Source organism: Salvelinus namaycush, chromosome 1 (assembly GCF_016432855.1).
Source record: "Salvelinus namaycush isolate Seneca chromosome 1, SaNama_1.0, whole genome shotgun sequence".
NCBI classification, from domain to species: Eukaryota; Metazoa; Chordata; class Actinopteri; order Salmoniformes; family Salmonidae; genus Salvelinus; species Salvelinus namaycush.
The window spans coordinates 2,150,844-2,171,856 of record NC_052307.1 but is presented as its reverse complement, the minus strand read 5'-3'; the positions used below and the strand labels follow the sequence as shown (position 1 = coordinate 2,171,856).

At 38.7% G+C, this 21,013-nt stretch overlaps 2 protein-coding genes across 2 annotated transcripts; both read left to right on the top strand.

The window, feature by feature from the left end:
• Positions 1-1,894: 1,894 nt before the first annotated feature.
• LOC120050068 (butyrophilin-like protein 1) lies at positions 1,895-5,100 on the top strand. The gene is made up of 4 exons (XM_038996699.1): positions 1,895-2,064; positions 2,239-2,265; positions 4,637-4,969; positions 5,075-5,100. Exons 2-4 carry the CDS (start codon positions 2,244-2,246, stop codon positions 5,098-5,100), a joined length of 381 nt encoding a protein of 126 aa, XP_038852627.1. The 5' UTR covers positions 1,895-2,064; positions 2,239-2,243.
• An 8,912-nt stretch (positions 5,101-14,012) lies between these two features.
• On the top strand, positions 14,013-20,666 carry LOC120049206 (protein lava lamp-like). The gene is made up of 6 exons (XM_038995777.1): positions 14,013-14,474; positions 14,745-15,233; positions 15,419-15,487; positions 15,614-15,688; positions 18,204-18,281; positions 19,159-20,666. Exons 1-6 carry the CDS (start codon positions 14,255-14,257, stop codon positions 20,490-20,492), a joined length of 2,265 nt encoding a protein of 754 aa, XP_038851705.1. The 5' UTR covers positions 14,013-14,254; the 3' UTR covers positions 20,493-20,666.
• The last annotated feature ends 347 nt before the right edge of the window (positions 20,667-21,013 follow it).

Genomic DNA, 21,013 nt, shown 5'->3' with positions numbered 1-21,013 from the left:
GAGGTGAAGGTCGAGAGCCGTTTATCCTCCGAAACACAACCCATCCACGCCACACTGCTTCTTGACACAATGCCCACTTAACCCGGAAGCCAGCCGCACCAATGTGTCGGAGGAAACACCGTACACCAGGCGACGGTGTCAGTGTGCACTGCGCCCGGGCCTTCCACAGGAGTCACTAGCACGCGATGGGACAAGGAAAGGGGGGAGGTGTTTTAGGGGGAGGGGGTGGTAGAAGTTAGTAGGGATTTATTTGGTTTTTATATTCATGATTATACAGAATTGGGCATATCATGATTGATAGTACTTTCTAGCACAGTAGGTGACGTCATGCTCTTAAACGATTGTTTGCGGACCGCCATGACATCATAGAAGAAGAAGCAGAGAGAAGAAGAAGAAGTGAGAGAAGAAACCGCATCAGCCCCTCGAAAGTGAGGCAGCTTGCATTTCTGAATGCAAACCTCTCATAAAAGCTAAATATAGTCAGCATTACTGTGTGCTGCTGGTTATAACATGTCAATAAAGAAGAGAGAGAAAAGAGGGACCAGTTTAATGTTTTAAGGGGATGCTGCAGTTTTGCACATTATTTATTTTTCTTTGATATGGTGCAATATTCTATTATTATGTTGTTCAGATTGTATTCGTTTTGAATTGTTACATTTATATGCACTTTGTTTATATACATTAAAAAGTTATACTTTAAATGCACATGTTTAATAGCATTCTTTATCATAAAAAAACTATGCATTTTTAAAAACATTGTGGTTAAGGTAGAGAATGAGTTCATTTAATAATTTAATTAGAATTGTTTTCACACCAATCATAGTCAAACTATCGCAAACTGTTTGACTTGAAAAAATACAAAACATATTTTTATTAAAGAGCAGTTTGGGAGCCAAAAAGAGTCGGACTGCCCACAACAACAGCCCCCTAAATCATATCTGACTTTCTGATTTGTAAATTCACTGCAGTTCCCAACATTGACCAGCAGGTGGCAATGATACTCTCTTCTCAGACAGTAAATGACCACCAGTCAGCTACATTTATTTTGTTAGGAGGGGATGGAAAAGCATTGAGACTATTTGTCATAGAAGCAATTTCACTCATTTACTCATGTGAATGGGTCCAAAGAGATAAGAGAAGCTAATATTGATAGGTGTAACGGATGTGAAATGGCTAGCTAGTTAGCGGGTACGCGCTACTAGCGTTTCAATCAGGTACGTCACTTGCTCTGAAACCTAGAAGTAGTGTTGCACCTTGCTCTGCAAGGGCCGCGGCATTTGTGGAGCGATGGGTAACGATGCTTCGTGGGCGACTGTTGTTGATGTGTGCAGAAGTTCCCTGGTTCGCGCCCGTGTCGGGGCGAGGGGACGGTTTAAAGTTGTTACATAGGCACTGTTAAATCTTTACATCTCAGGATAATATGACTATAATTAAAGAACATCACTACCATCTGCTGGCTGGATCGGTCTTCTGATTTGAATTGAAACAGTTTTTAGAACTTTAGAGATGATTAACTAAAATATGATGATAGAAGACAGCACCATGCTGTATGATAGCATAAACCCTCTAATGTTGCTCACTAGTTAACAAAGTCACAAACCCTGACCATTTTTACATTTTACCAGACGCTCTGTAGTGAGTCATTCATTTTCATACTTTTTTAGTCATTGAAACCACAGCTCTGGCATTGCAAGCACTATGCTCTACCAACTGAGCTACATTATTACAATCTGATTTTAACCCTAAACCACACAGCTAACCTTATGCCTAACCTTAAACTAAGATCAGAAATGTACATTTTTGTTTTCATGACATTTTACGATAGGCCTGTAGACAATTTGGACTTTGTGACTGGGTTTTCTAATAACCAGAGAGGCTGGGGGGAGGAGTTTACTCCAAGTGCCTGTGCAAAGGTGAAGGTGAAAGTTGTGTCTCAGTATAGGCCTGAGGTGTAGATTGTTCTGTGAAGACGTGTAGATATGCACATATAGAGACTATTAGGGTGGTTATGGATTTAAATCAACTATTTTGAATGTGAAGTGGAGGACGTGAAGACCAGTAAAGGTAAGAGGAGATGTCAGTATATTTCACTTTCCAAACTAGACACAACAGTCCTGTTTTAAAACAATGAGGACTGGAGAAAGAGGAAGTGATGTTTGTATCTGTGTGATTGAGCAAAAGAGAGAATTTGATGAATGGTAATGATGTAAATATGAATGTTTTCTCTTTTTATTGCAGTTAAAATGGCAGAGTCCAGAGTTCATAGTAAGTCACCATGCTATAATTAATGATGAACTTTTCTTTCATGTATCTGGGAGACCAGAACTAAATCAACCATTGAAAATGAAATGTGTTTGTGGTTTTATTTGTCTTTATGTGTAAATGTGTGTCTGGATGAAATGTGTTTGTAACATGAGGAGTTGTAGCTGAGTTTGTGTCTGTGAGAAACAGCTCTACTGCTCCACAGTGATCTCTCCCTCCAAACATCTATTTTATTATAGAACCCATTTAATCCAGTCGCACACAATACGGAAGAAAATCAACGTTTTGTACTTTCCTGGCTCTAGAGAAGTTAAAGTTGTACATATCAACAAATAAGTTGGGTTCCTGAGTGGTGCAGCGGTCTAAGGTACTGCATCTCAGTGCGAGCGGCGTCTCTACAGAATCTGGTTCAATTCCAGGCTGTATCACAACCGGCCATGATTGGGAGTCCATAAAGCGGCACACAATTGGTCCAGCGTCGTCCGGGGTTGGCTGTCATTGTAAATAAGAATTTGTTCTGAACTGACTTGCCTCGTTAAATAAATAAAATATGTATCCAGAGCAATTAGCATTAAGTGCCTTGCTCAAGGGCATATCAACAAATGTTTTCCTAGTTTCCTCAGGGATTCAAACCAGCGACGTTTCGGTTACTGGCACAATGCTCTTAAGTGCTAGGCTTCCTGCCAAACATGTCTGACTAATGGGAAAATACATAGCCTCTAATTTATTCTATATATTTAGTCATAACAGATCCTTTTCTTTCTTCAGTAGATTTAAGTTGAGTTCGGTTCAGGATTTACTTGTTCTGATGTTACAGATGATTTAACCATTATCCATTACCTTTACTGATGTTTAAATCAGAGATTTTTACTGTAAAACATCATATGTAGTTATTTCAGGGGGAATTGGCCGTGTATAGACCCATAAAGTGAATTAGTATAATAATTGAAGTGATATTTAATGTTATTAGGTTTGTTTAGTGTCTCTTGCACAATGGTATACCTGGTTAGTATGAATGTTGAGGCTTGGACACTGGGGTAGACCTGGTTAGTATGAATGTTGAGGCTTGGACACTGGGGTAGACCTGTTTTATATGAGTATGCCCATGGATTTCCCTGGTTTATAATGTGGTGTAGGGATACACAAGGTTCATACAGGTAATGGGGCTGGATGGACGTCTGTTGTCCATTCAAATCCTTTCTGGCAACAACATTTGTGGTAGAAACAAGAGATTGGGGCTGGGTCACGTGTGTTATACCACTGTAATATTAGTTTATCTATGAAATGATTAGTGTATACAGGTCAGAGGTCACAGGACTAAAACATGCTGATAACAGGGTTGGGGTGTGCAGCGAATAGCTGGATATAGGTTACTGTTGGTGACTTGGGGAATACAGGCCTAAGGAAAGTGGGTAACAGGGCTGAGATAGGAAAGTAACAGGGATGAGGTGTATTGGCAAAGGAACTGGGGTCTTGAGTAACACACAGGTCATTTAGGGCCAGGATATGCCTGTATCTGTACTTGATTGTATAGATATTGAGGGTATTGACATGTGGGTGTTAGGGTTAGGGCATGGGGGTAACAGGGCTGGGGTGTGTGGGTCATTGAGTTTAGGTGTGTGGGTAAGTGGACTGAGGTATATAGATATTGAGGGTATTGACATGTGGGTGTTAGGGTTAGGGCATGGGGGTAACAGGGCTGGGGTGTGTGGGTCATTGAGTTTAGGTGTGTGGGTAAGTGGGCTGAGGTATATAGATATTGAGGGTGTTAGGGTTAGGGCATGGGGGTAACAGGGCTGGGGTGTGTGGGTCATTGAGTTTAGGTGTGTGGGTAAGTGGACTGAGGTATATAGATATTGTGGGTGTTAGGGTTAGGGCATGGGGGTAACAGGGCTGGGGTGTGTGGGTCATTGAGTTTAGGTGTGTGGGTAAGTGGACTGAGGTATATAGATATTGAGGTTGAGGAATAGGGGTAAATATCTGTTCATGTTATTATAGGCAGAGCACTCTGTCACAATTGTGACCAAGAATAAAACATACTTTTAAATAAATCAAAAATCAAAATGGATGACATGTTAGGCTTACTAGTGGCATAAGATTAGCATAGTGGCATGTCTGGGAAAGATGTGGGAACAAATGGGATAATATCATTCTAGATTGTAGCATCACATTCTTCTATGACATATATACTTTCCTTCAAATGAATCTGTCTGTCTGGGATTGTGGGGGTTGTATTTTAGAATTGACATGGTCCTGGTTGTTGTATGTCTATTGTAGTTTTTCATTCAGCTGTGTTTATAAATGTACTGAGAGGATTTGTGTTCCTGACACAGATGATGTCATTAAACATGAAATGTTCTCTCTTTCTGAACAGATCAGTTTAAACTTACCACTAAAAACTATGTGGAGGCTGATGTTGGTGAAGAGGTCACCCTCCCCTGTCACCTCTCACCTGATACCAGTGCTGTTGCCATGACGATCAGGTGGTTTAAAGAGACAGAGTGTATTTATCTGTATCAGAATGGCCAGGTGACAGAGAGGAGTGGCTATGAGGGCAGAGTGAATCTGATCACCCAGGAGCTGGAGAGAGGCAACGTGTCTCTGAGGCTGAGAGACATCAGGAGGTCAGATACAGGAGTCTACATATGTCAGGTCATCCATGGAGAACAGAAGAAGGAGGCTGAAGTGCGTTTATGGGAGAGAGAAGGTAAGTGTTCTAGAACTCCAGTAATGTTTCTAAACACCTAAACAACAACAATAACAACCAGTCTCTTTCCCTGTACAGAACACGTGTACTTTCTCATGTATGTAGGAGTTCATAGTAGGAGTTACAGATGAATAGACTAGATTCATTCTGAATATCAACTAGTTACAATGCATATTACCATCACTCTGAGCTTTGAGCTGGTCCTAAAGCATTAGAACCATTCCAACATTACTGTCATGTCCCTTGATTGTCATTAGTAATGAATGTGATGAACTCTCATACCCCTCTGATGTATATCACATCACTATGGTATTTGAGAGGATAATGTGACAGATGGTGATTTGAAGGTAATGATAATAACTAATACATTCTGTTTTACATGATCATTATTCATGACTCTCCATCTTGGATAATGGATGATCAGATGAGAGTGAGTAATTACTTATTTGTCTGTTTTGTTTATTGACAACCAATAACACAAGACAAAGAACAGACCAGAGTGTTAATCTGATACTATAAAAACTACAGGCCTTGTGAACAGCAGTGTCTTCTTCAAGGCTACGAATTAAATCAGTTTCTTTACATTTATCAAAACTCTCCCCAAATGTTCTCAAGGTAGGATGGATTAAGATGTCAGATGTTCTTCAAATTATCCAGAATTTTCATATCATAGATCTCCCACAATATATCTGCTATGGAGGTCATCATTTCACATAGCCTTCCCACAATATTTCTGCCAAAAAGCTCAACATATCACACTCCAAAATGAACATGGAATCAGCTTGAATTGTCACGTCCTGACCTTAGAGAGACTTGTTATTTCTCTATTTGGTTAGGTCAGGGTATGATTTGGGTGGGCATTCTAGTTTTTCTATTTCTTTGTTGGCCGGGTATGGTTCTTGTTTTTGGTTAGTTGCTGTGTTAGCGCTACAAAACTTTACGTGTCGTTTATTCTTTCTTGTTTTTGGTGTTGATTTAATAAATTGATGATGTACGCCTACCACGCTGCACCTTGGTCCAATCCATCTTTCAACGAACGTGACATGAATTCAGTTTGATGTCCTAGTATGAATCATTCTGTGATGTTTAGACTGTTCCAATAGTAGCACTGCTTACATCCCTTTCCCTAGATGTACATTAGTAATGAATGTGATGAACAGTCATGTCAATATGATGTGTGGTATTTGATTGAATAATGTAATGTGACTGAAATTGGATTGAATGTAACTGTAATAACTCATACATTTTGTTATCCATTATCAATATTCATTCCTGTCCATCTTGGATAATGGATGATCAGGAGCATTACCATAAACCTCCCAAAATATATCTGCCATATAGCTCAACATTTCACACAACATAATTAAAATAGAATCAGCTTGAATTTATCTTGATGTCTTATTATGAAGCATTCAGTCATTCTCAGACTGCTCACATAGTAGTGCTGCTTACATCCCTTTCTCTAGATGTACATTAGTAATGAATGTGATGAACAGTCATTCCAATATGATGTATGGTATTTCATTAAATTATGTAATGAGACAGAAATTCAATGAACAATAATAACTAATGCATTCTGTTTTACATGATCATTATTCATGACTCTCCATCGTGGATAATGGATGATCAGCACGGGGTGAGTAATTACTTATTTGTTTTGTTTATTGACAACCAATAACACAAGACAAAGAACAGCCCAGCGTGTTAATCTGATACTATAAAAACTACAGGCCTTGTGAACAGCAATGTGTCTTCTTCAAGGCTACGAATTAAATCCGTTTCTTTACATTTATCAAAACTCTCCCCAAATTTTCTCAAGGCAGGTTGGTTTATGATGTATAGATGTTCTTCAAATTATCCAGAATTTTCATATCATAGATCTCCCACAATATTTCTGCCATAGAGCTCAACATATCACACTCCAAAATGAACATGGAATCAGCTTGAATTGTCACTTCCTGACCTTAGAGAGCCTTTTTATGTCTCTATTTGGTTAGGTCAGGGTATGATTTGGGTGGGCATTCTAGTTTTTCTATTTCTTTGTTGGCCGGGTATGGTTCTTGTCTTTGGTTAGCTGATGTGTTAACGCTACAAAACTTTACGTGTCGTTTATTCTTTCTTGTTTTTGGTGTTCATTTAATAAATTGATGATGTACGCCTACCACGCTGCACCTTGGTCCAATCCATCTTTCAACGAACGTGACATGAATTCAGTTTGATGTCCTTGTATGAATCATTCTGTGATGTTTAGACTGTTCCAATAGTAGCACTGCTTTCATCCCTTTCCCTAGATGTACATTAGTAATGAATGTGATGAACAGTCATATCAATATGATGTATGGTATTTAATTAAATTATGTAATGAGACAGAAATTCAATGAACAATAATAACTAATGCATTCTGTTTTACATGATCATTATTCATGACTCTCCATCTTGGATAATGGATGATCAGGATCAGGTGAGTAATTACTTATTTGTCTGTTTTGTTTATTGACAACCAATAACACAAGACAAAGAACAGACCAGAGTGTTAATCTGATACTATAAAAACTACAGGCCTTGTGAACAGCAGTGTGTCTTCTTCAAGGCTGCAAATTAAATCAGTTTCTTTACATTTATCAATACTCTCCCCAAATGTTCTCAAGGTAGGTTGGATTAAGATGTATAGATGTTCTTCAAATTATCCAGAATTTTCATATCATAGATCACCCACAATATATCTGCTATGGAGGTCACCATTTCACATAACCTTCCCACAATATTTCTGCCAAAAAGCTCAACATATCACACTCCAAAATGAACATGGAATCATCTTGAATTGTCACTTCCTGACCTTAGAGAGCCTTTTTATGTCTCTATTTGGTTAGGTCAGGGTATGATTTGGGTGGGCATTCTAGTTTTTCTATTTCTTTGTTGGCCGGGTATGGTTCTTGTCTTTGGTTAGTTGCTGTGTTAGCGCTACAAAACTTTACGTGTCGTTTATTCTTTCTTGTTTTTGGTGTTCATTTAAAAAATTGATGATGTACGCCTACCACGCTGCACCTTGGTCCAATCCATCTTTCAACGAACGTGACATGAATTCAGTTTGATGTCCTAGTATGAATCATTCTGTGATGTTTAGACTGTTCCAATAGTAGCACTGCTTTCATCCCTTTCCCTAGATGTACATTAGTAATGAATGTGATGAACAGTCATTCCAATATGATGTATGGTATTTCATTACATTTTGTAATGAGACAGAATTTCAATGAACAATAATAACTAATGCATTCTGTTTTACATGATCATTATTCATGACTCTCCATCTTGGATAATGGATGATCAGGATCAGGTGAGTAATTACTTATTTGTCTGTTTTGTTTATTGACAACCAATAACACAAGACAAAGAACAGACCAGAGTGTTAATCTGATACTATAAAAACTACAGGCCTTGTGAACAGCAGTGTGTCTTCTTCAAGGCTGCAAATTAAATCCGTTTCTTTACATTTATCAATACTCTCCCCAAATGTTCTCAAGGTAGGTTGGATTAAGATGTATAGATGTTCTTCAAATTATCCAGAATTTTCATATCATAGATCACCCACAATATATCTGCTATGGAGGTCACCATTTCACATAACCTTCCCACAATATTTCTGCCAAAAAGCTCAACATATCACACTCCAAAATGAACATGGAATCAGCTTGAATTGTCACGTCCTGACCTTAGAGAGCCTTTTTATGTCTCTATTTGGTTAGGTCAGGGTATGATTTGGGTGGGCATTCTAGTTTTTCTATTTCTTTGTTGGCCGGGTATGGTTCTTGTCTTTGGTTAGTTGCTGTGTTAGCGCTACAAAACTTTACGTGTCGTTTATTCTTTCTTGTTTTTGGTGTTCATTTAAAAAATTGATGATGTACGCCTACCACGCTGCACCTTGATCCAATCCATCTTTCAACGAACGTGACATGAATTCAGTTTGATGTCCTAGTATGAATCATTCTGTGATGTTTAGACTGTTCCAATAGTAGCACTGCTTACATCCCTTTCCCTAGATGTACATTAGTAATGAATGTGATGAACAGTCATTCCAATATGATGTATGGTATTTCATTACATTTTGTAATGAGACAGAATTTCAATGAACAATAATAACTAATGCATTCTGTTTTACATGATCATTATTCATGACTCTCCATCTTGGATAATGGATGATCAGGATCAGGTGAGTAATTACTTATTTGTCTGTTTTGTTTATTGACAACCAATAACACAAGACAAAGAACAGACCAGAGTGTTAATCTGATACTATAAAAACTACAGGCCTTGTGAACAGCAGTGTGTCTTCTTCAAGGCTGCAAATTAAATCCGTTTCTTTACATTTATCAATACTCTCCCCAAATGTTCTCAAGGTAGGTTGGATTAAGATGTATAGATGTTCTTCAAATTATCCAGAATTTTCATATCATAGATCTCCCACAATATATCTGCTATGGAGGTCAACATATCACACTCCAAAATGAACATGGAATCATCTTGAATTGTCACTTCCTGACCTTAGAGAGCCTTTTTATTTCTCTATTTGGTTAGGTCAGGGTATGATTTGGGTGGGCATTCTAGTTTTTCTATTTCTTTGTTGGCCTGGTATGGTTCTTGTTTTTGGTTAGTTGCTGTGTTAACGCTACAAAACTTTACATGTCGTTTATTCTTTCTTGTTTTTGGTGTTGATTTAATAAATTGATGATGTACACCTACCACGCTGCACCTTGGTCCAATCCACCTTTCAACGAACGTGACAGGAATTCAGTTTGATGTCCTAGTATGAAGCATTCTGTGATGTTTAGACTGTTCCAATAGTAGCACTGCTTACATCCCTTTCCCTAGATGTACATTAGTAATGAATGTGATGAACAGTCATTCCAATATGATGTATGGTAATTCATTAAATTATGTAATGAGACAAATTCAATGAACAATAATAACTAATGTATTCTGTTTTACATGATCATTATTCATGTCTCTCCATCTTGGATAATGGATGATCAGACGACGGTGAGTAATTACTTATTTGTCTGTTTTGTTTATTGACAACCAATAACACAAGACAAAGAACAGACCAGAGTGTTAATCTGATACTATAAAAACTACAGGCCTTGTGAACAGCAGTGTGTCTTCTTCAAGGCTACGAATTAAATCAGTTTCTTTACATTTATCAATACTCTCCCCAAATGTTCTCAAGGTAGGTTGGATTATGATGTATAGATGTTCTTCAAATTATCCAGAATTTTCATATCTTAGCCTTCCCACAATATTTCTTCCAAAGAGCTCAACATATCACACTCCAAAATGAACATGGAATCAGCTTGAATTGTCACGCCCTGACCTTAGAGAGCCTTTTTATTTCTCTATTTGGTTAGGTCAGGGTATGATTTGGGTGGGCATTCTAGTTTTCTATTTCTTTGTTGGCCGGGTATGGTTCTTGTTTTTGGTTAGTTGCTGTGTTAGCGCTACAAAACTTTACGTGTCGTTTATTCTTTCTTGTTTTTGGTGTTGATTTAATAAATTGATGATGTACGCCTACCACGCTGCACCTTGGTCCAATCCATCTTTCAACGAACGTGACATGAATTCAGTTTGATGTCCTAGTATGAATCATTCTGTGATGTTTAGACTGTTCCAGTAGTAGCACTGCTTACATCCCTTTCCCTAGATGTACATTAGTAATGAATGTGATGAACAGTCATATCAATATGATGTATGGTATTTGATTGAATAATGTAATGTGACTGAAATTGGATTGAATGTAACTGTAATAACTCATTCATTTTGTTATACATTATCAATAAACATTCCTCTCCATCTTGGATAATGGGTGATCAGGAGCATTACCATAAACCTCCCACAATATATCTGCCATAGAGGTCAACATTTCACACACCAAAATTAAAATAGAATCAGCTTGAATTTAGCATGATGTCTTATTATGAAGCATTCAGTCATTCTCAGACTGCTCACATAGTAGTGCTGCTTACATCCCTTTCCCCAGATGTACATTAGTAATGAATGTGGTGAACAGTCATTCCAATATGATGTATGGTATTTCATTAAATTATGTAATGAGACAGAAATTCAATGAACAATAATAACTAATGTATTCTGTTTTACATGATCATTATTCATGACTCTCCATCTTGGATAATGGATGATCAGAATGGGGTGAGTAATTACTTATTTGTCTGTTTTGTTTATTGACAACCAATAACACAAGACAAAGAACAGACCAGAGTGTTAATCTGATACGATAAAAACTACAGGCCTTGTGAACAGCAGTGTGTCTTCTTCAAGGCTACAAATTAAATCAGTTTCTTTACATTTATCAATACTCTCCCCAAATGTTCTCAAGGTAGGTTGGATTAAGATGTATAGATGTTCTTCAAATTATCCAGAATTTTCATATCATAGATCTCCCACAATATATCTGCCATAGAGGTCAATATTTCACATAGTCCTCCCACAATATATCTGCCATAGAGGTCAATATTTCACATAGTCCTCCCACAATATATCTGCCATAGAGGTCAATATTTCACATAGTCCTCCCACAATATATCTGCTATAGAGGTCACCACTTCACATAGTCCTCCCACAATATATCTGCCATAGAGGTCAATATTTCACATAGGCCTCCCACAATATATCTGCCATAGAGGTCAATATTTCACATAGTCCTACCACAATATATCTGCTATAGAGGTCACCATTTCACATAGCCTTCCCACAATATTTCTACCATAGAGCTCAACATATCACACTCCAAAACGAACATGGAATCAGCTTGAATTGTCACGCCCTGACCTTAGAGAGCCTTTTTATTTCTCTATTTGGTTCGGTCAGGGTATGATTTGGGTGGGCATTCTAGTTTTTCTATTTCTTTGTTGGCCGCGTATGGTTCTTGTTTTTGGTTAGTTGCTGTGTTAACGCTACAAAACTTTACGTGTCGTTTATTCTTTCTTGTTTTTGGTGTTGATTTAATAAATTGATGATGTACGCCTACCACGCTGCACCTTGGTCCAATCCATCTTTCAACGAACGTGACATGAATTCAGTTTGATGTCCTAGTATGAATCATTCTGTGATGTTTAGACTGTTCCAATAGTAGCACTGCTTACATCCCTTTCCCTAGATGTACATTAGTAATGAATGTGATGAACAGTCATATCAATATGATGTATGGTATTTGATTGAATAATGTAATGTGACTGAAATTGGATTGAATGTAACAGTAATAACTCATACATTTTGTTATACATTATCAATATTAATTCTTCTCCATCTTGGATAATGGATGATCAGGAGCAATACCATAAACCTCCCACAATATATCTGCCATATAGCTCAACATTTCACATAGTCCTCCCACAATATATCTGCCATAGAGGTCAACATTTCACACACCAAAATTAAAATAGAATCAGCTTGAATTTAGCTTGATGTCTTATTATGAAGCATTCAGTCATTCTCAGACTGCTCACATAGTAGTGCTGCTTACATCCCTTTCCCTAGATGTACATTAGTAATGAATGTGAGGAACAGTCATTCCAATATGATGTATGGTATTTCATTAAATTATGTAATGAGACAGAAATTCAATGAACAATAATAACTAATGTATTCTGTTTTACATGATCATTATTCATGACTCTCCATCTTGGATAATGGATGATCAGAATGGGGTGAGTAATAACTTATTTGTCTGTTTTGTTTATTGACAACCAATAACACAAGACAAAGAACAGACCAGAGTGTTAATCTGATACTATAAAAACTACAGGCCTTGTGAACAGCAGTGTGTCTTCTTCAAGGCTACAAATTAAATCAGTTTCTTTACATTTATCAATACTCTCCCCAAATGTTCTCAAGGTAGGTTGGATTAAGATGTATAGATGTTCTTCAAATTATCCAGAATTGTCATATCATAGATCTCCCACAAAATATCTCCCATAGAGGTCAACCTTTCACATAGCCTTCCCACAATATATCTGCCATAGAGCTCATCATATCACACTCCAAAATGAACATGGAATCATCTTGAATTGTCACGCCCTGACCTTAGAGAGCCTTTTTATTTCTCTATTTGGTTAGGTCAGGGTATGATTTGGGTGGGCATTCTAGTTTTTCTATTTCTTTGTTGGCCGGGTATGGTTCTTGTTTTTGGTTAGTTGCTGTGTTAGCGCTACAAAACTTTACGTGTCGTTTATTCTTTCTTGTTTTTGGTGTTGATTTAATAAATTGATGATGTACGCCTACCACGCTGCACCTTGGTCCAATCCATCTTTCAACGAACGTGACATGAATTCAGTTTGATGTCCTAGTATGAATCATTCTGTGATGTTTAGACTGTTCCAATAGTAGCACTGCTTACATCCCTTTCCCTAGATGTACATTAGTAATGAATGTGATGAACAGTCATATCAATATGATGTATGGTATTTGATTGAATAATGTAATGTGGCTGAATTTGGATTGAATGTAACTGTAATAACTCATACATTTTGTTATACATTATCAATATTCATTCCTCTCCATCTTGGATAATGGGTGATCAGGAGCATTACCATAAACCTCCCACAATATATCTGCCATATAGCTCAACATTTCACACACCAAAATTAAAATAGAATCAGCTTGAATTTAGCTTGATGTCTTATTATGAAGCATTCAGTCATTCTCAGACTGCTCACATAGTAGTGCTGCTTACATCCCTTTCCCTAGATGTACATTAGTAATGAATGTGATGAACAGTCATTCCAATATGATGTATGGTATTTGATTAAATTATGTAATGAGACAGAAATTCAATGAACAATAATAACTAATGCATTCTGTTTTACATGATCATTATTCATGACTCTCCATCTTGGATAATGGATGATCAGCATTAGGTGAGTAATTACTTATTTGTCTGTTTTGTTTATTGACAACCAATAACACAAGACAAAGAACAGACCAGAGTGTTAATCTGATACTATAAAAACTACAGGCCTTGTGAACAGCAGTGTGTCTTCTTCAAGGCTACAAATTAAATCAGTTTCTTTACATTTATCAATACTCTCCCCAAATGTTCTCAAGGTAGGTTGGATTATGATGTCAGATGTTCTTCAGATTCTACTGAATGTATATTCCATAGAACCCTGCCTCCTGACACAATATCCTGTATCTGCCATAGAGCCCAAAGCTGGTTATCACTAACAATGAACATAATCATTTGATCAGAGATAGGACAATAACTAAACAACATTATTTATGAAGTTAACCAGATCTCATTGGTGCCCACAGTCCCTACATGCGGGAGGCTTGAGTGACAGGAGAAATGTGATTGGTCCTGTTTGTTCTGTATATAGTGATGTAGTCTACCACACAGAACTCACCTCTCTGTTTTACACAATAGGATCAGGTTTGTACTATTTACAACATGAGACTCGGGAGGGTAAGGTGAAGAGGGAGGCATCAGCTGGTGAGCTTGGTAAGTATGAGAGAGTCTGGAGGAGAGAGGATTGAATCAGAGAACATGAGTGATGTCATTCAGTTTTTCAGACTAATTCATTTGTAATGTATCAAATAGTCAATAGACCAGTTGATGATTGGTTCAGCTCAGATAACTGTTGACGAGGAAATAATTACTAATAATTGTACCACCTCCATCAAATGATAATGTCTTTATAGGCATACTATTGAATGAATTAATACATTACTTATTCAAACAACCTATTAAATATGTTAATTGCTCTCTCAGAGTTGAAGATGGAAAAAGAATTAAAAGAGATATTAAGACAGAAGATGATGAAACAACTAGATGATATGACCCAGGAAGTGAGAGAGAAAGAGAGACTCCTGGAGGAGAAGAACCAGATAATGGGACAGAGGGAGAAACTATTAGAAGAGAAAGAAAACCAACTGGAAGAGAAAGACAAGCAACTAAAGGATAGAGACATTCAACTAGAGGCACTGAGAAAGAACCTGCAGGACAAGAACAGCCAAGTAGAGAACTTCAGAGTCCTACTGCAGGAAAAAGACCTTCAACTAGAGGACAGCAACCACAGACTGGGAGAGAAGGACAGACTACTGGAAGTGAGAGAGAAACTACTGGAGGGAAAAGAAAATGAACTAAAAGAGAGGAGGCAGGAAGTAGAAGAGAAAGATAACCTACTAGAGGAGAGAGAGAAGCAGTTAAAGGAAAGAGACAAACAGCTGGAGGATGTCAACAATGAAAATGCTGAACTGGGTAAGATTATTCACACCATTAATACATTTAGTCTTCTGTACTTTCCTCAATTCTCAGGTTATTGTCGACTCTCCACTGAGTTGTGAATATTGTTTTACATCACTTCATACTTTCCCTCTGCATCATATTTCTGTCTAAAGTCTTTAACACAGAATTCAGATCCTAGTCCTCCTTTGTTATTTCAGCTCAACAGATATGTGATGTGAAGACTGAGGTAGAGAGACTGAGAAGAGAGATCTCAGGCCAGATGACTGGTGAGTGAGATATGTGATACTTAACATTTCAATAGAAACCCAGAACTCCCCTTCAGTAGGTCTATGTGCCTTCATGTGTCACTGAGGTAAATGTTCCCATTCTAAATGGTTGTTCTATTATTTTAGAACCTGGAGAGACGTCAGATACAGGTTCCATACTCCCAGTCAGGAGGAGACACAGCATGGAGGATCCTCCAGACAGTGAGTTATCACTATTGTCCTGTTGTCTCCTACTGTTTCTAGTCTATAGTGGACCATCCTTCACTTAGTGAGTTATCAGAATTGTCCTGTTGTCTCCTACTGTTTCTAGTCTATAGTGGACCATCCTTCACTTAGTGAGTTATCAGTATTGTCCTGTTGTCTCCTACTGTTTCTAGTCTATAGTGGACCATCCTTCACTTAGTGAGTTATCAATATTGTCCTGTTGTCTCCTACTGTTTCTAGTCTATAGTGGACCATCCTTCACTTAGTGAGTTATCAGTATTGTCCTGTTGTCTCCTACTGTTTCTAGTCTATAGTGGACCATCCCTCACTTCGTGAGTTATCAATATTGTCCTGTTGTCTCCTACTGTTTCTAGTCTATAGTGGACCATCCTTCACTTAGTGAGTTATCAGAATTGTCCTGTTGTCTCCTACTGTTTTTAGTCTATAGTGGACCATCCTTCACTTAGTGAGTTATCAGTATTGTCCTGTTGTCTCCTACTGTTTCTAGTCTATAGTGGACCATCCTTCACTTAGTGAGTTATCAATATTGTCCTGTTGTCTCCTACTGTTTCTAGTCTATAGTGGACCATCCTTCACTTAGTGAGTTATCAATATTGTCCTGTTGTCTCCTACTGTTTCTAGTCTATAGTGGATCATCCTTCACTTAGTGAGTTATCACTATTGTCCTGTTGTCTCCTACTGTTTCTAGTCTATAGTGGACCATCCTTCACTTAGTGAGTTATCACTATTGTCCTGTTGTCTCCTACTGTTTCTAGTCTATAGTGGATCATCCTTCACTTAGTGAGTTATCACTATTGTCCTGTTGTCTCCTACTGTTTCTAGTCTATAGTGGACCATCCTTCACTTAGTGAGTTATCACTATTGTCCTGTTGTCTCCTACTGTTTCTAGTCTATAGTGGACCATCCTTCACTTAGTGAGTTATCAATATTGTCCTGTTGTCTCCTACTGTTTCTAGTCTATAGTGGACCATTCTTCACTTAGTGAGTTATCAATATTGTCCTGTTGTCTCCTACTGTTTCTAGTCTATAGTGGATCATCCTTCACTTAGTGAGTTATCACTATTGTCCTGTTGTCTCCTACTGTTTCTAGTCTATAGTGGACCATCCTTCACTTAGTGAGTTATCAATATTGTCCTGTTGTCTCCAACTGTTTCTAGTCTATAGTGGACCATCCTTCACTTAGTGAGTTATCACTATTGTCCTGTTGTCTCCTACTGTTTCTAGTCTATAGTGGACCAACCTTCACTAAGTGAGTTATCACTATTGTCCTGTTGTCTCCTACTGTTTCTTGTCTATAGTGGACCATCCTTCACTTAGTGAGTTATCACTATTGTCCTGTTGTCTCCTACTGTTTCTAGTCTATAGTGGACCATCCTTCACTTTGTGAGTTATCAATATTGTCCTGTTGTCTCCTACTGTTTCTAGTCTATAGTGGACCATCCTTCACTTTGTGAGTTATCAATATTGTCCTGTTGTCTCCTACTGTTTCTAGTCTATAGTGGACCATCCTTCACTTAGTGAGTTATCACTATTGTCCTGTTGTCTCCTACTGTTTCTAGTCTATAGTGGACCATCCTTCACTAAGTGAGTTATCACTATTGTCCTGTTGTCTCCTACTGTTTCTTGTCTATAGTGGACCATCCTTCACTTAGTGAGTTATCACTATTGTCCTGTTGTCTCCTACTGTTTCTAGTCTATAGTGGACCATCCTTCACTTTGTGAGTTATCAATATTGTCCTGTTGTCTCCTACTGTTTCTAGTCTATAGTGGACCATCCTTCACTTAGTGAGTTATACATGTTGTCCTGTTGTCTCCTACTGTTTCTAGTCTATAGTGGACCATCCTTCACTTTGTGAGTTATCAATATTGTCCTGTTGTCTCCTACTGTTTCTAGTCTATAGTGGACCATCCTTCACTTTGTGAGTTATCAATATTGTCCTGTTGTCTCCTACTGTTTCTAGTCTATAGTGGACCATCCTTCACTTTGTGAGTTATCAATATTGTCCTGTTGTCTCCTACTGTTTCTAGTCTATAGTGGACCATCCTTCACTTTGTGAGTTATCAATATTGTCCTGTTGTCTCCTACTGTTTCTAGTCTATAGTGGACCATCCTTCACTTAGTGAGTTATCAATATTGTCCTGTTGTCTCCTACTGTTTCTAGTCTATAGTGGACCATCCTTCACTTAGTGAGTTATCAATATTGTCCTGTTGTCTCCTACTGTGTCTAGTCTATAGTGGACCATCCTTCACTTTGTGAGTTATCAATATTGTCCTGTTGTCTCCTACTGTTTCTAGTCTATAGTGGACCATCCTTCACTTAGTAAGTTATATATGTTGTCTCGAACTGTCATCAATCTTGATATTCTCTATTTTCTCCAATAATCTATATTTCACTCTGATGTGTAATGTATTTGTAGTTTGTTTATACTATGTTTTAAATGTGTCTCTGATGAGTCAGTATGTTGACCAGTTCTCTATGTTGTGTTACAGTGGGAGGAGAGACCTCAGATACAGACCCCACACTTCCACTGAGGAGGACAAACAGCATGGAGTTACATCCTCCAGAGAGTGAGTTATGGATGTAGATTATATTATATTTGACTCTGTTGTACATCCTCCAGATAGTGAGTTATGGATGTAGATTATATTATATTTGACTCTGTTGTACCTCCTCCAGATAGTGAGTTATGGATGTAGATTATATTATATTTGACTCTGTTGTACATCCTCCAGATAGTGAGTTATGGATGTAGATTATATTATATTTGACTCTGTTGTACATCCTCCAGATAGTGAGTTATGGATGTAGATTATATTATATTTGACTCTGTTGTACATCCTCCAGATAGTGAGTTATGGATGTAGATTATATTATATTTGACTCTGTTGTACATCCTCCAGATAGTGAGTTATGGATGGAGATTATATTATATTTGACTCTGTTGTACATCCTCCAGATAGTGAGTTATGGATGTAGATTATATTATATTTGACTCTGTTGTACATCCTCCAGATAGTGAGTTATGGATGTAGATTATATTATATTTGACTCTGTTGTACATCCTCCAGATAGTGAGTTATGGATGTAGATTATATTATATTTGACTCTGTTGTACATCCTCCAGATAGTGAGTTATGGATGTAGATTATATTATATTTGATTCTGTTGTACATCCTCCAGATAGTGAGTTATGGATGTAGATTATATTATATTTGACTCTGTTGTACATCCTCCAGATAGTGAGTTATGGATGTAGATTATATTATATTTGACTCTGTTGTACATCCTCCAGATAGTGAGTTATGGATGTAGATTCTATTATATTTGACTCTGTTGTACATCCTCCACATAGTGAGTTATGGATGTAGATTATATTATATTTGACACTGTTGTACATCCTCCAGAGAGTCAGAGTGTTGATCAGTGCTGTGTGTTGTGTTGCAGTGGGAGGAGAGAGCAGCAGTCCAGACTCCCCAGTGTCTCCCAGTGTGTCTGAGCTGAGACTGGTGCTGCTGGGGAGGACTGGGGCTGGGAGGAGTGCAGCAGGAAACACCATCCTGGGCAGAGAGGAGTTTGGGGCCCAGGCCAGCCCCTCTGCAGTGACCCAGAGGTGTAAGAGGAGAGAGGGGGACGTGTGTGGGAGACGGCTGGTGCTGGTGGACACTCCAGACTGGTTCTGTCCTGGACTCTCTCTGGAGGAGATAAGACAGGATGTGGGGCTCTGTGTCCGTCTGTCTGCCCCAGGACCCCACGCCTTCCTCCTGGTCATACCAGTGGAGCCTTCTAAGGGGGAGGAGAGAGGGGTGCTGGAGAGAACAGAGGATATGTTTGGGGAGGGTTGTTGGGAACACACTGTGATTCTATTCACTCATGATGATGTCCTGAAAGAGCAGAGCATTGAGGAGTTTCTCCAAGCAGGAAGTCAGGACCTCCAGCAGCTTGTAGAGAAAAGTGGGAACAGGTACCACGTCCTCAACATTAAGGACAGGGCCCATGGCACTCAGGTATCAGAGCTGCTGGAGCAGGTAGAGGAGATGGTGGCAGGAAACAGAGAGAGATTCTACAGCAGTCAGACCTACCAGGAGGCAGAGGACCAGGTTAGAGAGATGGAGGGAAAGATCCAGAGAGAGAGAGGAGAGAGGAAACAGAGGGAGGAGAGAGACTTGAGAGAGAGGCTTCAGAAGGAGTTGCAGGATTCTATGAAGGAGAAAGATGGAGAAATCCAGAAACTCAAGAGAAATATCAGAATTCTCAGAGAACGAATAACAGAACTGGAGAGACAGGTGAAAGAAGAGAGGGATGAGGAGAAGAAAATAGAGCTGGAGAAGGAGCTGAAGAGGGAGTCTGATAGGAGGGAGGAGATGGAGAGAAAGATGGAGAGATTTAGAGAGAAGACAGAGAATGAGAGGAGGGAGATGGAGGAGAGACACAGACAGGAGATAGAGGAGATGATGGAGAACTATGAAGGAGAGGCCAGAGTTGAAGCAGAGAGAAACCTGATGAAGATAGTCCTACCTGAGTTACAGAGGAACATCATGATCTCACAGACAAAGATGCTGAGAGAGTTCAGCAGACAGATGAAAGAGAAGAATAGACAGATGGAGGAGAAAGGTGGAGAGGTGGAGAGACTGAGACAGAACTTGAAAGAGGTCAGTGAAGCTCATTCAGTGTTGGAGGGGAGACTGCTGCAAGAGGGGAGAGGTCAGAGGGCACTGATAGGGTTGTTGGGCTGGGTCAGGAGAAACTCATCAAGTTGGCTTCTCCACAATCTGACATGATTCACCATCACCGTCTATGTGTAGAACCAGACCAGGTCTACTGTCCACTGTACCGTGGTGAGTGACCATGGATCATGGTGATCATGGGGAAAACAGGTCAGAATAATGTCTGGTCCAGTCTACAGTGTCTAGAGAAGGAGGGGAGGGAGGTCTGTAAAGATCTTGATGAGACGTTTAGAATGGAGAGGGTTGTGGGGGGTCAGGAGGTCAGTGGGCGGAGTCAGAGACTGAGAACTCTAAAGATCTGAGTGAGACTTTTACTCAGTGTTTGAGGAGGTCTACTATTGAACAGAGAGAACCATGCTGTATCTGAGTGAGACTTTTACTCAGTGTTTGAGGAGGTCTACTATTGAACAGAGAGAACCATGCTGTATCTGAGTGAGACTTTTACTCAGTGTTTGAGGAGGTCTACTATTGAACAGAGAGAACCATGCTGTATCTGAGTGAGACTTTTACTCAGTGTTTGAGGAGGTCTACTATTGAACAGAGAGAACCATGCTGTATCTGAGTGAGACTTTTAC

Excerpts from the sequence above, each read along its gene's own strand:
- LOC120049206 (XM_038995777.1), top strand. The coding sequence starts at position 14,255 with ATGAAGTTAACCAGATCTCATTGGTGCCCACAGTCCCTACATGCGGGA. Across the intron at positions 15,689-18,203 it reads CATGGAGGATCCTCCAGACA|TGGGAGGAGAGACCTCAGAT; the intron begins GTGAGTTATCAC and ends GTTGTGTTACAG. Across the intron at positions 18,282-19,158 it reads GGAGTTACATCCTCCAGAGA|TGGGAGGAGAGAGCAGCAGT; the intron begins GTGAGTTATGGA and ends GTTGTGTTGCAG.
- LOC120050068 (XM_038996699.1), top strand. The coding sequence starts at position 2,244 with ATGGCAGAGTCCAGAGTTCATA. Across the intron at positions 2,266-4,636 it reads GGCAGAGTCCAGAGTTCATA|ATCAGTTTAAACTTACCACT; the intron begins GTAAGTCACCAT and ends CTTTCTGAACAG. Across the intron at positions 4,970-5,074 it reads GCGTTTATGGGAGAGAGAAG|GAGTTCATAGTAGGAGTTAC; the intron begins GTAAGTGTTCTA and ends TCATGTATGTAG.